Source organism: Lepisosteus platostomus, chromosome 5 (assembly GCF_059453375.1).
Source record: "Lepisosteus platostomus isolate fLepPlt1 chromosome 5, fLepPlt1.hap1, whole genome shotgun sequence".
NCBI lineage: Eukaryota > Metazoa > Chordata > Actinopteri > Semionotiformes > Lepisosteidae > Lepisosteus > Lepisosteus platostomus.
In genome coordinates, this window is record NC_142615.1 from 5,605,698 (window position 1) to 5,626,941 (window position 21,244).

General features: G+C 42.4%; 2 protein-coding genes and 5 non-coding genes across 7 annotated transcripts in view; 6 read left to right on the forward strand and 1 right to left on the reverse strand.

Moving 5' to 3' along the window:
• Positions 1-21,244, forward strand: part of LOC148662626 (uncharacterized) — a 783,119-nt gene that overhangs the window by 601,894 nt on the left and 159,981 nt on the right. The gene's annotated exons all lie outside the window — the stretch shown is intronic.
• Positions 2,535-2,590, forward strand: LOC148662664 (U7 small nuclear RNA). The gene has a single exon (XR_015939012.1). It is a non-coding gene; the product is annotated as a U7 small nuclear RNA (small nuclear RNA).
• On the reverse strand, positions 2,897-3,208 carry LOC148662665 (histone H4-like). The gene has a single exon (XM_088632337.1). The coding sequence runs from the start codon at positions 3,206-3,208 to the stop codon at positions 2,897-2,899; it is 312 nt and encodes a 103-aa protein (XP_088488463.1).
• On the forward strand, positions 3,986-4,073 carry trnay-gua (transfer RNA tyrosine (anticodon GUA)). The gene is given in 2 exon segments: positions 3,986-4,022; positions 4,038-4,073. It is a non-coding gene; the product is annotated as a tRNA-Tyr (tRNA).
• Positions 7,858-7,939, forward strand: trnal-uag (transfer RNA leucine (anticodon UAG)). Its single transcript has one exon. It is a non-coding gene; the product is annotated as a tRNA-Leu (tRNA).
• On the forward strand, positions 13,257-13,328 carry trnaw-cca (transfer RNA tryptophan (anticodon CCA)). The gene has a single exon. It is a non-coding gene; the product is annotated as a tRNA-Trp (tRNA).
• trnan-guu (transfer RNA asparagine (anticodon GUU)) lies at positions 15,031-15,104 on the forward strand. The gene has a single exon. It is a non-coding gene; the product is annotated as a tRNA-Asn (tRNA).

The window sequence follows — 21,244 nt, forward strand, 5'->3', positions numbered from 1 at the left end:
CTCCAGAGACAACTAGAGGAGGAGTACAGCTCGGCTAACGGGGGAGGAGCCTTCAATTCAGCCCGGGCACGGGACCTGAAGGAGAGGCTCCGCAAATTCAATCAGGTCCGAGGAGCCCAGAAAAAGAGGGTGATCCACGGCCTGAGACGGGGAGATGGAGAGGAAGTGCTGGACGAGAGCGACAAGGTAGAAGTGGCCACCGCTTTCTACACAGAGCTCTTTTCAGAAAAGCAGATGGAGGTGGAGGCAGGCGATGCTTTTCTGGAAGAGCTGAAGGCACGAGTACCGGAGGAGGTGAGGGAGGACTTGGAGGGTCCGATCGCGGCCGAGGAGCTGAAGGCTGCGCTCTTGTCCATGGAGAATGGCAAGATGCCGGGGCCGGACGGACTCCCCAAGGAATTCTACACCTGCTTCTGGGACACCCTGGTGGCAGATCTGGTGGAAGTGGCGCAGGAGATCTTCCGCCGGGGGAAACTCGGAGACACCATGAGGGAGGGCATCATCTCCTCTTCAAGAGCCCTTAGCAGAGACGGTGAGACGGGACCCTGTCATCGACGGCCTGGAGATACCGGGAGGCGCGGGGGAAACCCTGAAGATCTCCCAGTACGCCGACGACACAACGCTGTTCCTGAGGTCGGACAGGGGGTTGAGGAGGGCCCTGCAGGTCATGGAGCAATACTCCAGAGCCTCGGGGTCGAAACTCAACCGCCGAAAGAGAAAACTGAAGTTCTTCGGGCCCTGGAAGCACAGGACGACAGCGCCGGAGGGTCTCAAGCTCTGCACGGAGCCCCTCAAAATACTGGGGGTTTCCTTCCAGAGCCAGGACAACGAGACCAACAACTGGACCGAGAGGATCGCCAAGGTGAATGCGAAGCTGGGTCTGTGGAAAACGCGGTCGCTGTCCTACACAGGGAAAGTGATGGTGTTGAAAGCAGACATCCTGCCGGCTTTGGTTTACCTGGCGGTGGTGTACCCGCTGCCGGCCAGACTCAGACGAGCGCTGCAAGGGATTATCTTCGGCCTCGTCTGGGGCGGCAAGTACGAGTACATCACTCGAAAACCGGATGTGTCAGCCGGTCGAGGAAGGGGTTCGAGATGTCCCACATTTCCCCCTGAAACTCGACTGCATCTTCTACTGCAACCTCTGTCGGGCGCTGCAGGAGCCCATTGGCCACAAGTACCAGTACTTTGTCAGGCTGTGGCTCTCTGTCCCGATGAGGCACTTGGTCCAGTGGTCAAACACTGGGCCCAAGGCAGAGAGGCGACCGAAGTTCTACACCCACGCTGTCAAGTGGAGCAGGAGGCCAACCACAGAGCCCTGTACAAAGAGGTGAGGGGGCATTTGGTCGCTGACGAAAGGCTGCAGGTTCCCAGACAAGTCTGGGAAAGGACACAGCCCAAAGAACTTGACAACCAACTGAAGGACCTCAACTGGATGGCTGTGCACAAGAGACTGGCTACCAGAGAGGTCCTCTACAGACACTCGCTAACCAGGAATCCGCATTGCCCCTGGGACACGTGTTTTGTCGAGGAGACTCAGGAGCACGTGTTCTGGAGCTGCCTCTTCGCCAAGGCGGTGTGGGGCAGAATGGACAACATTATCCAACTCCTGGGAAAGGATGCAGTGCTCAGTTACCAGTACATTCTGCTGGGGGCTGGCACCCACCAGACTGGACAAGGGGACACAGGACCTGTGGGGGCTGCTACTGTCCCTCACAAAACAAGGACTGTGGAAGGTGAGGAACACTCTCATCCGGCACAACATAAAGTGGGGGGCGAGGGAGCTGGAGGAGAGGATCCTGGCGGACCTCAGGAGGAGGACGAAGCACCACGTCGCCAAATGGGGTCTCCCCACGGCGAGGGAGCGCTGGAAAGGACTTTGGGCCATATACAGGGATTAAAGGACAATAGCAAGTGGTAGGTTAGGAGGGACTCTCTTAATTGCGCAAATCCGCCCCCACTCGCAAAGATTGATAACGGACAATCAATCTCCGTTCCGCCGTTGTTTTTTATTACATGGAGTGTTAATATGTGTGAGATGTTCCTTTTGAGATGTTTTTTTTGCAGAATAAAGTATATTTTGTAGAACAAAAAACATCTTATGACAAGGTTTACAAGTTATCTGTTGAACTACATTCTCATAGGTGTGGTCACATTCCAGATCATTTGTTTACGTTTTTGTTTCTGGAGCAACTGTTAGATGAAATGTGCTAATATGTAACCTAACTCCAGTGTGAATAACTAGAAGAGGGGAGCAGCTCCATTCCATACCATGGGAGCTTTGAGATTGGCTGGGCCAGATCTCTCATTTGCATATCTGATTTGGAAATATAACACTAAACCCCTTCTTGCATGGATTTAACTTGCACCCAAGAGTCCCCTACTGTGTATTGCTACTTATTTTTTTATGATAAATGGTGATTACCAGTTGACAGGTTTTATTTGTTGAATTATAAATGGTTTTGTATTATCATCCTGAATGGCCTGTACTCAAGGTTTGGTAGGGTATGTGTTTTCATTTCATTTACCAAATTGAATTTTTGCTCTTTTAGTATTTGTCTAGAAGGCTTTCTGAAGTCAGGAACCCCATTTATTTGGTGAAAAAGGATTCTGTATTAATATTAATATTTCTCATACAACATAAATAGGGTCTTTTATGAATAAAAAGATCTTGCACTTGGAAATCTTGATAAAGCTGTGTGCTTCCATACACTCAAGCAGTTTTGATTCCTAATATTTGACCTTAGGTGCGGGAACGGGTCTTTTTTGCAATTTGATTTCCAATTGATCAGCACAGTATAGAAAATAGACCCATAAAGCAACCTCAGCAGTGACAAATGTCACTGGGTCACTTGGGTTTATACGTCGGGGTCCGGTAGTGAAGCTCCGCTCCTGTTTAGCCTCCGAAGCCGTACAGGGTGCGGCCCTGGCGCTTCAGCAAGTACACCACGTCCATGGCGGTGACGGTCTTCCTCTTGGCATGCTCGTTGTAGGTGACGGCGTCGCGGATGACGTTCTCCAGGAACACCTTCAGCACCCCGCGGGTCTCCTCGTAGATCAGCCCGGAGATCCGCTTCACTCCCCCACGGCGAGCCAGGCGGCGGATGGCGGGCTTGGTGATTCCCTGGATGTTGTCATGGAGAACCTTATGGTGACGCTTAGCGCCTCCTTTCCCGAGTCCCTTTCCGCCTTTGCCTCTTCCAGACATCTTCTAGTTATCAGCTGTGAACACGACACACACTGCTCATCTTTGATGTATAATAGACATCTTTCTTTGATGTCTATTATACATCAAAGAAAGATTTTTATAGGTGTAGAAACTAGTAAATAAAGCCAATGATTTGTTTTTGAAACGTATTCTTAAAATATACAATTATTCACACCTGAACAATATGTAGTTCAAATTATACATTATATACAATATAGTATTCAAATATCTAATCATCATAAAAAACACAACTAGTAAACTTCAGTTACAAATTCTAGTAACATGGCAATATATATAGTAATGACAAACACAAACTAATTACATGAACACGCTAATATTTAACTCAAAACCACATTTCGATTCAAATATAAATTTTTAAAATTTACAACTTCTTTATTTCCACGAAAATATTATTAATGTAGCACAAACGCTACTTTCTAATAAAGACAGAAAGAAACTGTTTGTTTTGTGTCTACTGGTGATCCTCCTCTCGATACTAATGAAATGTTTAATATGATCCCTCGAGAAAAAAAAGGAATCAATTTCCACCTGGAATGATTGATGCCCCATCAAACATTTTGTAATATCCCTGGAAGTTTATACTGTAGAATCCTGGTTCGTGGCTTAAATTCAAGGTAAATTAGGAACGAGTTAAGGAACTCGGAAACGAGACTAAGGAAACGAGTTGGAAACTTGATGTCGAAGTGGGATTTAAATCACCCATTTCACATTTTACTTCATTGGGCAGTATGTGCCAGAGAGCAATGCCACAGCATCCCTTCGATAGCTCAGTTGGTAGAGCGGAGGACTGTAGTGGGGTCAACAGGGAATCCTTAGGTCGCTGGTTCGATTCCGGCTCGAAGGAAGGTGCTTTTCATGTAATTTAATCAAAGAGTTAAAAAAGCGAATCTTTTTTATTCAGACATTGATCAAAAGCTCAATAATCGACTAAGCAAAGGCTCCTGTTCCGAATTCAGCCCACGTCTGATTGTCTTTTTTTGGCCAAGATCTGATCTTTGAATTAAGGGACTACACTGTCTGCTTTGTAATTCAAAAATACATACAAATGTCAAGTTTTTTGTAGATATAAAGGTGTTCTCTGTTTTCAAAGGATAGTTACTTAATTGGCATAATGATTTGGTATTGATTTTGTATCGTTGTATTATAAAGTTTGTGCTTTCTGTGTTTTTATCGTATTGTGAACTTATTTTTTAAACAAATGCTTGCAAAGGCAAACACGGCACACATCTGTTTATACCAGCGGTGAATTGTACATTTTTATTAAGTACTAGCTACTGTGCACTTCTGGGAGTATAACAGGTTCGATTTAAAGTGGCAAAAATATAAAAGGGGAAAATACCCCAGACTGCGTGTAAAGCCCTCGTTGTGACTGTTTTAGATAAAAATGGCGTACTGTGCACGAAATTTTGCAGAAACACAATCTGATATTTTGATAATTATTATTTTAATAATTTTATAAGTATGAGGCCCCGGATCCAAATCTTCAATTCTGATTTTTTTAAGTGATATCTTTCCTTCCTGTCGTGGAAGTCACACGATGTGAGCAATTGTTTTTTTTACGTTACGATCCAAAGAGCCTCAGACTCACTGTAACCAAACCAGGATGGATTCTGCTGGGAGCCGGACTGAGCTCATTCTCACTCCCTGTGCTGAAAACAGAATAAGCTCTTCCCCGAACATCGTCTACAGCTGCTGGATTGTGCTCTGCATCTTACTGCTCCGGCAGTTACTTTGACGAAAGACAAATCACTTGTGCGCTTTTAACCTTCTCGCAGCTACGGGCGAGACTGACGCTCACGATATGAAGGCACCCGCTGGTATACCTTCTCTAACTTTCAGTCGCGACAGACTTCGCTTTTAAAAAAAAAAGTAGATATAGCCCTGAAAAAAGCATTAGCTTTATCAGTTTTATATTAATCTATTTTGAATCAAAGTTTGATATTTTGTTTTATTTTTTATTGCATTTTACATAATAATAATAATCATTATTGCTTACACTTATATAGCGCTGTTCTGGATACTCCACTCAATGCGCTTTACAGGTAATGGGGACTCCCCGCCACCACCACCATTCTCCTGAATGATCACAGAGAGTCAGGACCTTGGTTTTACGTCTCAGCCGAAGGACGGCACCTGTTTACAGTTTAGCGTCCCCGTCATTGTACTGGGGTATCAGGACCCGCATGGACCGCAGTGTGTGCGCCCAGCGACAGAAACCAGACGTGTGTCGGGCTCGGCTGCGAGCAGGACAATGACGTCACGGGGACAAAGTAGAGGAAATCAAAACAGTTCTATAAAAGACCTGTGTCAGCTGTTGGTTTGCAGTCTGGACTCTAAATCCTCCGATCCGATTTTAAATCTCTCTAATACCTGAGCTGCGGCTTCTTCCGAGTATTTATTCGTATACTTATTATGTGTAAGTGTATAGATGAAACCTTTCATAGTGTAACGCTTACGGCCGACAGGCACTGTGTAAGAGCCGGTGTACCAGAGCAGGTGACGTCACTGCCCTTCCCTGTGATAGCAGGACCACAGCCCGTGGGTTGTGGGGAGATCTCTCTTCAGCTCACCGGGCTGGGTTGCTGCAGAGAGACATGGGAGTCCCGGGTTCGAGCCCCCGACGGTGGGGGGCCGACCTAATGCGCCCTTGTTGCGTTACAATATATTGTTCAGTTTAAATCAAAATGCTTTACTAATACAAGAGAGAAGTATAGTATGAAGGATGTGACAAATGTATGATTTCACGGAACAAAACGGTTTTTATTTGCATTCGAAATGAAGCAGAATTTTAGCGCAACACACAAGCCCTTTGTCTTTTTTAGTGATTTTTAAACAGACGTAGAAAACGCGTTTTTTTAACACTATAATAGCAGGGTCAGTGGCGTAATGAATAACGCGTTAGGCCTCGTGTCAGAAAATTATGGGTTCGACTGCCATCTGGCTTGTTGAGTTTATACCACTTACATTCTTTTATATAAATGAACTGCACCTGAAAGCTATAGAAAACACTTTGGGTAAGTTGTCTGCAGCCTCATGTGAATTTTGACAACTTACCCAAAACACTGTACTGTCTGGAGATCAGCTCCAGCTCTGAACTCAATTGCAATGAAAAACCATGCGTAACAAAACTGGAGAACAGCTGAACTTGTGCTCAGTTCGGTGATGAGGGTTCAGAACTGTCGTTGTTGTAATTAGCACGAACTGCACAGGCTCTGAATCAGACCATGTCAATTAGTCTGATCAGTGTAGGACACGTTAATGTAGAATTATTAATAGGTTTATTAGTTAGTTAGTTCAGGTTTACCCACCTGAACTAATGTAGAATTATTACTTGGTCTGTCTCTTGTTTGTATATAAATGAATGTCTCTGACAACTTAATGTTAGTTTTACGATGTAGGTCAGACGTTGACATATGCACGAGTATACGAAATGTCTCACTCCTGATTCAACTCATGTTCTATAGGAGATTGGCGATTCCTCCTGTTTCTCATACAACCATATCAGAACAGAAGCCCGTGTCACCCAGCTGTGATTCAAGATCGACTCGCATCTTTATCCCTTTTTTGTTCATGATCATTATTTTCTTTAGTTATGATCAATATTGAACTTTTTTTAAATGAAATGACAATAATCAAACATGCAGGCAGATTTTTGAAAAGTATTCGGAATTGACAGGGTGCCCCTTTGGAACAGTCGTCAGAAAATGTGAGAAAATGAAAGTTATGTAAGCTCTCACACAAAGCATTGAAGATTGGAATCTGAGTGTAAAAAAGCTACCCGTCTCCCAATGATAGGCAGGGATACACACCATGACTCGAATAGACTCAGCGAACTTTAACACCTATGATATTACGAGTGCTTTGCACGTGTCGAATTTCAAGAAGGAACTACTACAACAGTTTGAACATAATTCAATACCACCGGCAAAGTCCAATGCCGGCAACTTCTGAGAAAATAATGTTCACTCATGGAATTTGGTCTTTGAATGGCTGGCGGGAAAATTCATTTATACTCCTTTTGCACCCTCAGCTGAAACATGTTAAAATAACAACGCAGATTTGTTGGAGAACCTGACAAGAATTATTGGGTTAGTACTGTATGTATTCTTGTATATTTACTTTAATTTTAATATAAATGTAAACATGCATGCTTTATAAGCTATTGTAATTTTAAAATATGTTAGCTGAGGATGCGAGGGGGGCTATTATACCTTGTGAAACACGCAAGGAACCGTAAAAAAGGCTGATATTTGAATAAAATTGGCGATCACAAGAAAACCACAATTTATGTGGTATTATCATCAATATCCTTCAAAATCGATGTTCAAATGAAGGATTTGAAGAAACTATGAAAAAAGCAATAGTAGTAGGAGAGGATTTTGATTTTTGCTCTTCAAGTCAGTAGATCGACGTAGAGTTGCGCCCCTACAAACAGCACAAAGGATGAAACCCACCTCCTTCGTTATTGCTATGTTTGTGCCGGTGAAAGTAGCGTTTGTGCTATTGAAAGCATCTCGGAAGGTGAAGGTGCAGTCACTTCCACATGTCATGATATCATTAGATCCGACGACAAGAGCTGAAGCCCCCCAGTCCAAGCCAGCAATGTGAGGAAGATGGACATGGAGGAAGGTAGCGTGGCCGAGCGGTCTAAGGCGCTGGATTTAGGCTCCAGTCTCTCTGGGGGCGTGGGTTCGAATCCCACCGCTGCCAAATGTTAGTGTTTTAAGACCTGCAATACGATCAGTAAAAGTGCTTTTTGTTAGGCTGCAGGAGGTGTTAAGAGATAGACTTTCTAAAAGACAGGCTTAACATCAAGGCAGAAAAAATATTTTGTTTTCTCAACAGAAATTCTCTTTGGTACGTTCAGCTTTATGTAGGGAACAACATCTGCCAAGATCACTTTTGAGGCAGTGCACATGATAGTGTACCGGCAAGTACAGTACATTTAATATTGGCTGTGGTGGTGAGCTGCTTTTGTCTGTGAAACTTTTAATTCTTCACGCCGAATTGTTGGCAGGGGTAAAGCTTATTAAATCTTTGAACATAGCGCTCCATCAGAAGTACTTTGTTCGTGATCAAAAGAGATCAGAGGATTAACTTCATGAATTCACATAGCATACCTTACAGGAAAGATTTAAAAGGGGAATTGATTGTGCTTCCTGATGTTGTTCCTGTGGTTTCTTTGGATACAAAGGTGAATGTTCTTTGACGTTCTGCTAGAGTATCCACTGGGTGAGCTTTATCAATTAGCTCGGATAGGTCATCGGTGCTCCGTCTCCGGAAAATAATCAGCACTGTCGATCACGAGTTTACAGATTTCTCCAAATAACAACTATACATTTTAACCCAGCGGTTAGCATTCCTTCAATCCAATAGTTTTACTCTGGGTAAAAAGCAGCGCAATCTACAGAGAGATGATATTCAAATATTTCAACGTTCTTATTGGATTACCTGTATGGAGATATTGCTCAGAATTCCCAATATGATTTTGAGTTCAGTTTTGCTTTACTACTTTCAGAGTCTTTTATTGACCTTGCTGAAGCAGAGAAATGACATAATCACAAATGCGACCTACCTGTGCTGCTGTTTCTGGTTAATAATTATTATTGCGAGGAAAAAAAAACAGCTCCTTGCATTAAGAGCAAGAGCAACCAACGCGCTCTCTTGTTGAGTTGGGTTTTTTCCGTGGTGCTCTTCCTCAGATGCAAAGTTATTTGGCGAGCAAGGACCTCTGAGAAGGAGCCTGAATCCGTCAAGAACTCTGAAATTCTAATATCGCACTACCGTCTTGTGTACAGAGATCTGCTTCTTCCTTTTTGAGTGTTTTGGTGTTTAAGAGCACACTTCCTACCTCGAATGTTAGTTTCAGGAGATGTGTTACCAGATCACAGATCATCTTGAAAAGATTTGGGATGCACTGGCTCAGTTATTTGAAGGAACCTATACCACCAACGCACTTCTGAGAAGCACCTGCACATTTTCGCAATCCTCTCTCTCACCTACAAAGTTATGAAGACACAGACGACCAACAAAAACTAATTTGATTCACTCAATTATTTGTCCATCTCTAAAGCCTGTGTGTATTGACTAGGCAATTCAAAAGCACATATTAAATAAGAACACGATCCTTCTTGTTACCATTCACGTGGTTGGAGCGTTGTTTCGCCCTTTAACATTCTTCTACAATATTTACAAAAGGGCTTTATCACTGGAGTTGTGTGCATCAGTCCATGAACATCAACTGTACTGCTGTTTTTCTATGCGTAATTTAATTGCAAGCACTTAAAAGATGCAAAAAGGTTTCAAAGAAAACATAATTGAAAGACAGTCGAGTAAGGAGGTAGAAAAACGCACTCCCCCATTGAAGAATCAACCACCGTCGCCCATGTGACTGGATATAAAAATAAATTATTCATTTCAATTATTCATGAAGGGTGGATTGTGGTCAGTAAACATATGCACATCTTTAAGTCAGTTCCACAATCTGTGCCATAGGGGATGTAGCTCAGTGGTAGAGTGCATGCTTTTCATGTATGAAGTCCTGAGTTCAATCTCTGGCGTCTCCAGATGTCTTATATTATTGTGCTCACATCGCAATCTTCTGTTGAGTAAGAATTCTTTGCTCGTGTTCATAGAGAGCCAGGTTTACACAATTAAATTCAGTCACACACGAAGTGCTACAGTCTTGCTCTGCTGTTTTAAATGTACCTCCAAAGCATTTCGTTGTGTTAACTACCAAATGATTTGAACTAATTTTACGTCATATTCAGGAAATCCAGAGAAGGTCATCAGACTTTTAGTGGCTGTTGAAGAAAACACCTGTTGAATCTCACCAGGGATTTCTTGAGAGATCATTCAGCGAGCAAGTCCTCCCTCTGGACTCCAAATATTTTGGGTTAAACTGTTATTCACATACTCTAACGAAGAGAAACGTTAGTGTCTTCCGGTGTGTGAGCCCATTTCTAAAAAAAAAAGTTATATAAATTGAATTGTTCTACTTTTTAGGCTTGCATAGTCTTATTAATATTTCAGTTAAATCTTTTTTTCTGTAGTAACATCAGTTGATATTAATATTAGTCCTGATTTATAATTTTTTTGTCATGGTTGATCTTAAATAATTTTGTATTTAGTTTCAGTTTTGAAAAATCATGCAGAGAAGCTACCAAAACTGGTAATGTTCATATAATGTGTAATGCAATAGCAGCATTTTGGGTTGAAAACAAAAAGTATATCTTGGTATGAATCCTAACACTTCATAGACAGCGTTCTAGGACTTCTCACTTCAGATAAAGTTGTCAATACATCATAGATTTCTACTCAATCAATATCAGCAGTGTTATCGCTACCGAACGCTAAATATAGATCCTGGCAATACTTCGTGAGATCTTCGTAAGAAAATCCAAAATACTACGGAAGGAATCAAATTTATATGTTTCTTTGGATCGAGAAGATGATCATTATGAGACTCAAAACATGCCTGTCTTTTCTTTTTTCGAGGACAAATGGATTATTGAGGTGTAAAGATGGGTTCAAAACCAAAATCACCTGCTATCACTGCTGTTTCTTCAAATCCTTCAACTGATCATCGATATCGAGGAATAATATATAGTTTCTTCAAATCCTTCAACTGATCATCGACATAGAGAAATAATATTATACAATTGTGGTTTTCTGTTAATTGCCAATTTGACTAATTACATCTTCGTTTACAGATGTCTTGCATGTATCACAAGGTATAATAGTCGTCGTGAGTCCTCAGTTAAAATGTACGACAAAAGTACAACATTTATGGTTACATCCATATTAAAATGAAGGTAAATATACCAAGATATTAAAATACAATTGTACAGTCCTAACTTAATAATGCCTGTGAAGTTTTCCAACAAATCCGAACTGTAATTTTGAAATATTATAGCTGAGAATGTAAAGAGAGTACAAAGATCAAATTCAATGAGTGAAAATGCACCAGTAGTTCTCTAAGCTGAGTTTCTTCCCTGAACATGACTTGCTTGCGAAGCACCAAGCAGCCTTGAATGGATCGCGGAAATCAAATATACAGTACAGATGGATTCAGAGTGTGCTTTCCAACTTTTGTGCAACATTTTCCTTTGATAGGGTGGAGTTGTCTTCACAATCTGGGTTAAATAAAAAGGAGTGACGTCAGTGTTAAACAGCTTTCCTTCTTGGAGAACAATGGTACAAACTCAGATGCATTTTATCAAGTCGAGGTCATTCTCTTCGATAAATTCATTCAGAAGCTGAAATATGTGCTCTCCTGTAGTTCCTGTTGGTAGCGGTTTACAGAACAGAAAGTCTTCATGAGACATACCCTCAAACTCGAATCTAACGTAAACGAGCAAATTGGCCAAATCGACTACAGACTCATCTAATTGCAGTGAAAAACATCTGCTCATCTTAACGCGCTCTATCAGTGTACTTTTGATATAATCCTTCATTTCAATAATTCTATAAATGACTGTGTCTTTCAGGGGGAGGGGGGCAGCCGGTCGAGCTGTTTAGCAGCTTTTTTTCCACACATAATACGTGTCAGCTCTTTTGCCAACGGTAAATAAGGTTCTTCAAAAATAGTGTAGCTTACCTGCTTTAGCAATCCGCAAGCTTTTTCCGCGTTTCCGTTTTTATTTCCGTATTTATTTAAAGTTTTTATTTCATGCGCATGGGAGCGAAACACAGAGACGCTCGGTGTATTTTTCTCAAATTCGAACAGTTCTTAAATATTTTTCTATCACGCTTTCGTGTGCTCACAAGATTGCCTGCGTTCGTAGCACGTATTTCTATGCATTCCTGTGTTTACAATGTTGGCATTGTTCCAAAATCACGCTAATTCTCCTTTCTCCCTATTTGCTGGAGATACAATAGCTTTTTTTAAATACAATTGGTCACTTGCATCCGTAGCACGCATTCCTATAGAGTGGTATAGAATTACAGAGTATCTCTTGTGTCCACTGAAGTATTAGCACGCACTGTATCGTAGTATGTAGCCTGCGTATTCGACAAGTATTAAAATACAAAATATGAAAACCCGTCCCGATTTTTCAGTGCACACTACACAGTTCCAGGGTCATTTGGCGTACCACCTGGTGGCACTCCACGTACCACTGCCGGTACGCGTACCACAGTTTGAGAACTACTGATCTACAGTATCTATAAATCTCTTACACGTCATTTACAATGGCTTTTCAACTAATAGCCCGTGCAGGGATCAAACCCTAACTGTTGGTACAGTACGAGTTGCGTAAGGCTCTGTAACGCGCAGATGAGAAACTAACCTCTGCTTCTTCATTATATACACAGTGAGCTATATATGCGAGCTTACTGCCTCCTACGGGCTCTGTATTTGATTGCGGTACAAGACCGGCCGTGGAGATAAAGTGAGACGGGTGTGTACATTAAAAGGCTCATAGTGTCCCTGGGAGGGCTCAAACCAACACCCTTTTGGTTAACAACCGAACCACAAAGACTCATGTACAGCTTAACACTTCTCGGTCTCAGTGAAAGTGATACACTCCGTAAAATTTCCAGAGATTCATTTATTTTTAAAGGAAAATCACCAACAGCGGCCGAGATCTACTGGAGTTTTTTCATTCTATACTGCGATTTCTGAAGGGTACTCTGTGAAAATACGAGTTTTGATGAGAAGGGATGGACATATAAGGTCAAAAGGCTTGAGGAATTGAACCTTAAGGTGAAGACTGCGGGTTCAGTAGCAGCAGAACCTGATCAGTATCAGTTGACTCCGATATACTTTGAAAATGAACTTGGGGATTTAGAGTCAGACGTGCTACCGTTGCACCATGGGGTACTTAATTTAAAAAAAATAGAAAAAAAATCAGTGTTCCTGGATCTGTAATTGAGAACAACACCTGCACAAGAGCTGCGCAGGAAGAATAAAATGTGGTCTGTGAAGAAGAGACTCTCTTCGGAGAGCTGCGCTCTTCACAGGAGATTTTTTTTTTTGTGAAGCTGATTTGTCTCCTTTGGGAAATTCAACAGCTCTGACAACCGTGACTTCGTGGCGCAACAGTAGCGCGCCTGACTCCAGATCAGAAGGCTGCGTGTTCAAATCATGTCGAGGTCAGCTGTTACTTTTTCAGGTTCTGCTGGTCCTGAACACGGAATTCACCCCATGCAGTTGAGTTCTATCTGTACACCACATAGATAATCAAAACAAAATAGAGCAGTACAGGACACGCAGTGTGGAGCTCACACAGGCTTACAGTCTCCAGCATTGGAGTGGAGGGGAAAAAAGAACTTTGTTTTTTTTTTTTTAAGAGAAAAGGCACAGTTCACATCTGCTTAACATCACGTCCAACTTTAGAGACAGCTACATCAGATAATGGAATCCCGGAAGTTTCAGATAACTTTTTTTAATACAGGTTCAAGCAAACCTGAAAGTTAATGAGTTTTTTAAGAGAAAAGGCACAGTTCACATCTGCTTAACATCACGTCCAACTTTAGAGACAGCTACATCAGATAATGGAATCCCGGAAGTTTCAGATAACTTTTTTTAATACAGGTTCAAGCAAACCTGAAAGTTAATGAGTTTCCGGACACTTTTGTTTTATTAAAAAGTGTCTGAAGCCTGAAACTGTAATTTGAAAACAAAACCCGCTATTGGACATTAGCAGGTGCTTTTTGTAACGATTTGCTATTTCATGCTGGAAAACAAAGGAAACAGACCCAACGTTTGCTTTCAGGTGCGGTTCATTACATAATATACATCTATTACTGAGGAGCTTGAATAAAATTTACACGAACCAGGTATAGGTCGAACCTACAATCTTATGATCCGGAATCAGACGCGTTGTTTATTAAACCGCTGGCATTTCACATGACCTGAATTCCCCCAAAGTGTGCTCAGCGCCGCTACTAGTCATGCACCGCTCCGTCTAAAATTTCAAAGTGAGAAACATGTGTTTTCTGATTTTTTATGAGTTTTAAAATATAATCTCTTTAAATCAGACAAGGGGTTTATGTTTCGCACTGAAATTCCGATTGACTGAGAATTCAAAGAAAGACTGTTTTCTTCCACAACACCGTATAATTATCACATCCACCAGACTCTCCAACCTCTCCAGATCTTGCTGGTCGAGCAATTGCTCCGATAAATTACGTCACGTATCATGTTAAATCATTTCTTCTCAACACAACATTTCCTGGTGCACGTTTTCTCTATGAAAAAAAGATATTTTTCCGTTGCACGATTTCTCGTTTTTTATCAAAGCGTACAGAAATAAAAAAGAAGAAGAAATAGTGTCGCAAAAGAACTCTGTCGCCCTTGGGAGATGTCAAACGCATTGGACATGAAAATGGCAGATAAAAGCCAGTTCTCTTCGTTTCTCAGTGTCGGGGCTGCTATGTAAAAGAGGCAATTTGCTCTGAGCGCAGGTTCAGCGCTTACTGAACGCAGATGTCTCAGAGCGGTGTGTCCAAGCGGCTGTAAAAGGTGATGGGTACCCTGTCACTGTAGCCTAGTTGGTTAAAGCGCTTCTCTATTAAACAAAAGAACCGAGATTCAAATCCCAGCCGTGTCTTTCTTCCTATCTTGTAGTACAGAACGTATCATTTCGGGCAATCACAAAGGGCTTGATTTCGTTAAATGCATCTGTTCATTTCCTTTCTGGAAAACTTGTTTTTGATGAAATTCACACAGCTTGCGAAAAATGAAATTCAATTCTTGGTTATCAGTGCAGAAGAAATATTACAGGCTGGCAAAATAAACGGGAAGAGATTTTTTTTTAACCGAAAACTTGTGATTCGAGAAATGACCTTACCAGTCAGTCTCTGTGGCGCAATCGGTTAGCGCGTTCGGCTGTTAACCGAAAGGTTGGTGGTTCGAGTCCACCCAGGGACGGGGTTCTTTTGCGATATAAACATTGTCTGCAGTCGATTGGATTTCTCAGCGAAACCTTAACCATTTTAATATTTGCAGGAAATGCGAGTGTTTAACACGTGTCAGGGTCACCGGGAAATGTCCAATAATGCCCAACATTGCAACTCCCCAGAAAACCATATTCACTCAAAAAAAATTATCGTCGAATCTTCATTTATACTCCAGTTGAATCCTCTGCTGAAATATTTTAAAAATACAATGCAGGTTTGTTTGAGAACTTGACAAGCATTCTTACAATAGCACTGTGCAGTTGGATTTTGATATTTTGACATATTTACCTTAATTTTAAACATAAATACTATACAGTCTATTGTAATTTTAAAATATGTTAGCTGAGGATGCAAAGGGGTGAAAGGGAAAGGTCAGAGGGTGTAGTAACAACAAGGTTAGGATTGGTGGAGGTGGTAGGGGTGTTGATGGTTTTTCTCTTGTCATGGAAATATAACTATTAATTTTAAAGGATCACTTACTGACGTCAGACAGCTGCCAATTCTCCAGACGCGTCTCTGGAAGGATAAACAGTTTATCCTCCGAGGTTCGTCCAATTTGCTAAAATTGTCCGGGTCCGGATGGAGTTTCAGCAGCCGTTCGCGCTCAGGTTTGTGATCCCGGACGAGCCCCCAAATTGTCATGGAAATATAACTATCAAGGAAGCCACAAGAGAGAGTTCTCACCTGAGTAAGGTCTTTATTTCAATATTGCAATATTGGGAGCCCTGCAAAGTGCAACCAGAGACTCAATTTGTTACAAGCAGTACAGGGTTTTTATAAGACGTTGCGCTGTAAAAAAGTTCAGCACTTGGTCCCTTCTAAAACTTCCCCTTTCTCTAAGAGAAAACAGATTACATCATAGAGCGAGAGAAGAAAAACTAGATTTGTTATTCAAAGCTTATCAGTTACTTTCAGCTAATTCTAATGACCCAGACAGCATATATTGTTTTGGTACATTGTCTTCTAAACTAACCTAAACAGTGTACTTTGTTGACAAACTGTTTTCTAAAATTCTGCACGCACTGTAGCACAGCAGTTACATCCTTGAAATATATTATCTAAAAGCACCAATATATTTTTTCAAAGCTCTCTACATTTTTAAGAATCAATTTACTTATTAGATTTCCACTTCACCGGCGTCATGCAAGCAAACTACATAAATATGAGAAAACACGCAAGAGAGTTGTCACTCAGAGTGTCGAAGGGTCGATGTATACTGGGGCTCAGTTGAAATGCAACGTCAGGACTTTTCCGAATTATGTCACACGAAGAGAGCACAGCCCTTTCCGTCCTGCCGCGTGTGTCTCGGTAACTCGCTGTGATCGTATAGTGGTCAGTACTTTGCGTTGTGGCCGCAACAACCCCGGTTTGAGTCCAGGTCACGGCAGAATAGGGGCGTCTGCTTTTACTACTCGCACGAATGAAGGCAAAAAAAAAGCCAATCGATGTGAACGAACTGCGCTCTACAGAGGAGTACTGCCTGACTGGATCGTTGATGAACGACAGAGGCCACTCCGACCTCTTCTCGGTTTTCTTCAATGACTTACTAAGGATCTTCTTCACATTCGCCCATGCAGGGGAAGCCAGTTACACCAAAGCAAACGCAGGAAAGTGCATTTCAAGCAGAGACCAGGAGGGACTTGTTTACACCGAGAGTGGGCGGAGAATGGAACAATGCGCCCAGCCCTGTTGCTGGAGCCGATTCTTGATGAGCTCTTGGGCTCACTAAGAGGCCCCCGCTGGATGCTAATCTTTCTGTTGTTCTTGCAGGTCCTGTGCTGCTTTTGAGCCGACAGAGCTCGTCCCGGTCTGTCGGCACAGCCCAATTGCAAATGATCGGCTCCGCGTACAGAAGGAACGTGCGTTTGGTACAAGAGTGCATGAAGGCACCGGAAATACATTGGGAACAAATGACTGGTCGCTCAAGACCTCTGTGAAGTACAGGAGCGTGCAAAACGAGGCTGTTTCCACCCGGTCTCGAACCGGGGACCTTTCGCGTGTTAGGCGAACATAATAGCCGCTACAATACAGAAACCTGCAGAGACTGCTGCTGGTGTCTCGCTTGCGTTTCGGGCTGAGAAAGGGAAGCGTCACTTTAGGCAGGGGGCGCTGGAGAGAGGAACAAAGGGCGCGATGAAACAAAATGCCAAAACAAGGGAACGAACCAGGGACCTTTAGATCTTCAGTCTAATGCTCTCCCAACTGAGCAATTTCGGCGTTGCATTCAGTGCACAGCCACCTGCTCCAGCCTTCCTGTGTTGCGGCATGAGCGCACCAAGAGGAGCGGGAGAGTGTTGCAGGAATGTCCCTCAGAAGGAAAGCCACCAAGCTGCGCCCTCTGAGCTCTGTCCAGAGCATCTTCCTCGCATGGACTTCTGCCTGCGATGGGCAGGAAACAATAAGCAAGAACAGAACGGCACCCCATGAGTGTCTCATGACCACACCTTAGGTTGTGACACGTGCAGGTGTGAGGGGTTGCCGGGCTACTTTGGAGCAGAGCTTGGGCGGAGGGGAGGCGGGAAAGCAGACAAAGAGGTGACACCTCAAGGTCTGCACGATCACAGCTCTCCGCCGCCCCAGGCTTCCGCTCGATAAGCTACTGGACACACCCGCCCCTCCTCACACAGACTGTGGAAAAGCCCCCGAGTGGGAGGGCTCTCTCTTCCTCCCAGGAGCTCTTGGACACGACGCACAGACAGGGTGCAGGGAGCCGCCGCCTGCAAACACGGCTCCAGGCAGGACTCCACTCCGCAGGAGCCGCAGAGCAGAGGAGATGAGGGCAGCTTAGCTCCTGTGCAGAGACCTGAGCTGTTGTTGCTGCGGACGCTGTCTTTTCTGTTCTCGGGGTAGGACATCAGGAAGCACATTGAAGCGCTGCGACATGCACTGTACAGATCCCGCCACTACTGGGCCCGATTTCCCCGGATCGAAACCGGGCGGAAACAGGCCTGTTTCGTTTGTTGCCACGCACACTGTTTGGGGATTCGCCTAGCGCTGTGATCTAAAAGACCCACTCACCTCTTAGTGTGGCGGGATCTGCACAGTGGATGTCGCAGCGCATCCTGCTTTCACTTCAATGCATGTCCTGATGTACCCCGGTCTCCCGCGTGACAGGTGGGGATACTCGCCACTATACTAACGAGGAAGACATCGCTCTCTGCTTAGTGTGCAAAACACTTACTTGCAGCATTGTGGGTGCTGTGGTTTAAATGCTATTGGTTTGTGAACAGAATACCCCTATCCCAGTGCATTGTGCCACATTAAATAAACACACGAGAAAAAGAGATTCAGAACGCAAAGCTGTGTCAGTGTTCTGTGTAAAAAATCGGTTTGAACATCATGGGAGCCGTTTTTAATAAGCTGCTGAGTAAAGAATATTTTAATCTTCCTGCTGTCAGTAGTATTGTGCATATAGTTGACTCTTACCTGAATGAAAACAGGACGTAAAGGAAGGGTTTCAGAATTCAGACAAAGCTTTATTCGCGTGCTTACAATCTGAGTAATTGGAGACTGCACTATTCTGTTGCCTATAGTCATATACGGGTTTTTCACATGAAGCCGTATTGAACAGTATTTCTCGTGTTGTGATCTTGTGTATATAGCGGTCCCCCGGGTTCCACTTAGTGCGTAATTACGCATCGATGAAAAACCGGAGGTTTAAAAAAAGATAATTACCTCACTGATACTTTGATGTAGAGGCTGTGGTAATATCCACGTCGTGGTCTTTAAAATGTATTTGGTTTGAAGGCGTTCTGTGCTTCCGTTGCGAAGATATGGACAAAAGAATATTCGTGATTGGTCAAAAAAATGTCATATAAACGAAAAAGTAAAGGCTGAGAAAGCATTCACAATGTATTTTATACACAAAGCAAGTATTCTCGCGATTCTAAGACGTTTCGTGTAAACGCTACAGGCGTGCCAAAATCGTTTTCGAACTCCAAGCTAACTTTACTCCGGTCTGGTACCGTAGGTCACGTAGGTTAAAATCCCAGTCATGTTTTTTTTTCTATCTTGTGGTACATAACGTACCATTTCAGACTATCACAAAGGGCTTGATTTCGTTGAATGCATGTATTCATTTCCTTTCTGGAAAACTTGTATTTCAAGAAATTCACACAGCTTGCGAGAAATGAAATTCAATTCTTGATTATCAGTGCAGAAGAAATATTACCAGCTTAACCTGAAAGTTGTGATGCGAGACACGGACCCACCATTCCATCTGTGTGGCGCGTTCGGTTGTTCACTGAAAGGTTGGTGGTTCGAGTCCACCCAGAGACGTGTTTCTTATGTGATGTGAACATTGTCTTCGCAAAGGTCGATTGGATTTCTCAGCGAAACCTTAACCATTTTAATATTTGCAGGAAATGCGAGTGCTTAACAGGTGTCAGAATCACCGGGAAATGTCCAATTACTGTATGCCCAACATCGCAACTCCCCAGAAAACCATATTCACCCAAGAAAAAGTCGAGTCGTCATTTATACCCCCGTTGCATCCTCTGCTGAAATATTTTAAAAATACAATGCAGAATTGTTTAAGAACATGCAAGCATTGTTACATTAGCACCGTGCATTTGGACTTCGATATTTTGACATATTTACCTTAATTTTAAACATAAATACTGTACAATCTATTGTAATTTTGTTGTACTATTAAAATATGTTAGCTGAGGATGCAAAGGGGTGAAAGGGAAAGGTCAGAGGGTGTAGTAACACCAAGGTTAGGATTGGTGGAGGTGATAAGGGTGTTGATGGTTTTTCTCTGTAGAGGATTTTGAGTTTTTTTTCCTTCTCTGAAGTGAGAAACTGGAAGACTTGGGAGTTGAGGGATCTGATGAGGTTAGTTATGTAAGAAGGCTCCACAGCCGAAACATTGTGATTCTTTTCTTCTCTTTTCAGCAGGAGTAGTCCTTTACTTGTTCCTTTGCAGCCTACGCATGCTGACGCAGCTACTCACCCGATATCTAACATTCTATAATCACAACTATGAATGTCCACTTTGGGTATTTTTTCGATGATTATTTATTATTATTATTTATTCTGTCATTGAAGCATATTTTATGTCATACTGAAGTGTCATAATCACTGAAAAAATATTTTTTTCATTTAGAAAGTAAGAAAATGATAAATCACTAGGAATTGCATTTAGCCTGTTCTGATCTAGATTTTCTAAATACTTTAACATGCCATGTTCACAATGTCACAACTCATAAATGAAACAGTGAATTGTTGTAATTACAAAAGTACATAGTGTCGGGACATTGAGATGTTTTGGTAATGAGGATGGAGGGACATGCAATGTTCACAGGGTCAAATTTATAAAACGCTACAGTAAAATTTCTTGTTTTTCGGGATTATGAGAGCCTGTTACATTGTGTCTCACACCTCAGTGTCAGAATTTTGAGACATTTTTATAACCAGGGGTAGGTTCATAGCGATAAGCAGAAAGTGCGATCATCCTTTGCTCATCCTCGGTTAACCATATATTCTCATATGCCATGTTCTGAATGTCCCATTTAAAACTGCTATATTAAAATTAAGACTTTTTATGATCAGAAGACAAGGTTGTGGTAAATATGCATAAAGTGCAAGTGAACTTATGTTTTGCCTTTGTCTTGTTATTGTGAGTTTTGAAAATTGTTTTTCGATTTTCTGAAATGTGTTTCACACAAAAATGCAATTTGGATAGTCACTACTTATATATTCCCCTTTACTGAGGATATGTACAGTAATCCATCCCGATTAGTACTTTTAAAAATTACTGTAGAGAGCCATCAGAAAGGGAATGAAAACTTGAATTAAACAAAATCAAGCTGCATGTAATCATCCATAGTGATACATTTTGTAAGACAAGACAAGAAGAAAGACACTGCTGGGATTTGAACGCAGAATCTCCTGTTTAATAGGAAAAAACTTTATCCAAATCAGCCAAGATGCTGTCAGAGTATTAACATCATGTCTGCATCAGTGATTACAGCTGACTATCGCTGGAGGACAGTTCACTGTGAACAAGTCAGCCTGCATAATGAGGGGAAGAGACCAGCCTCTGTGATGCACTATAGAGTTACACTAACCTTCTATCCAACTGTTCTATGCGGCATTCTACCCTAATGG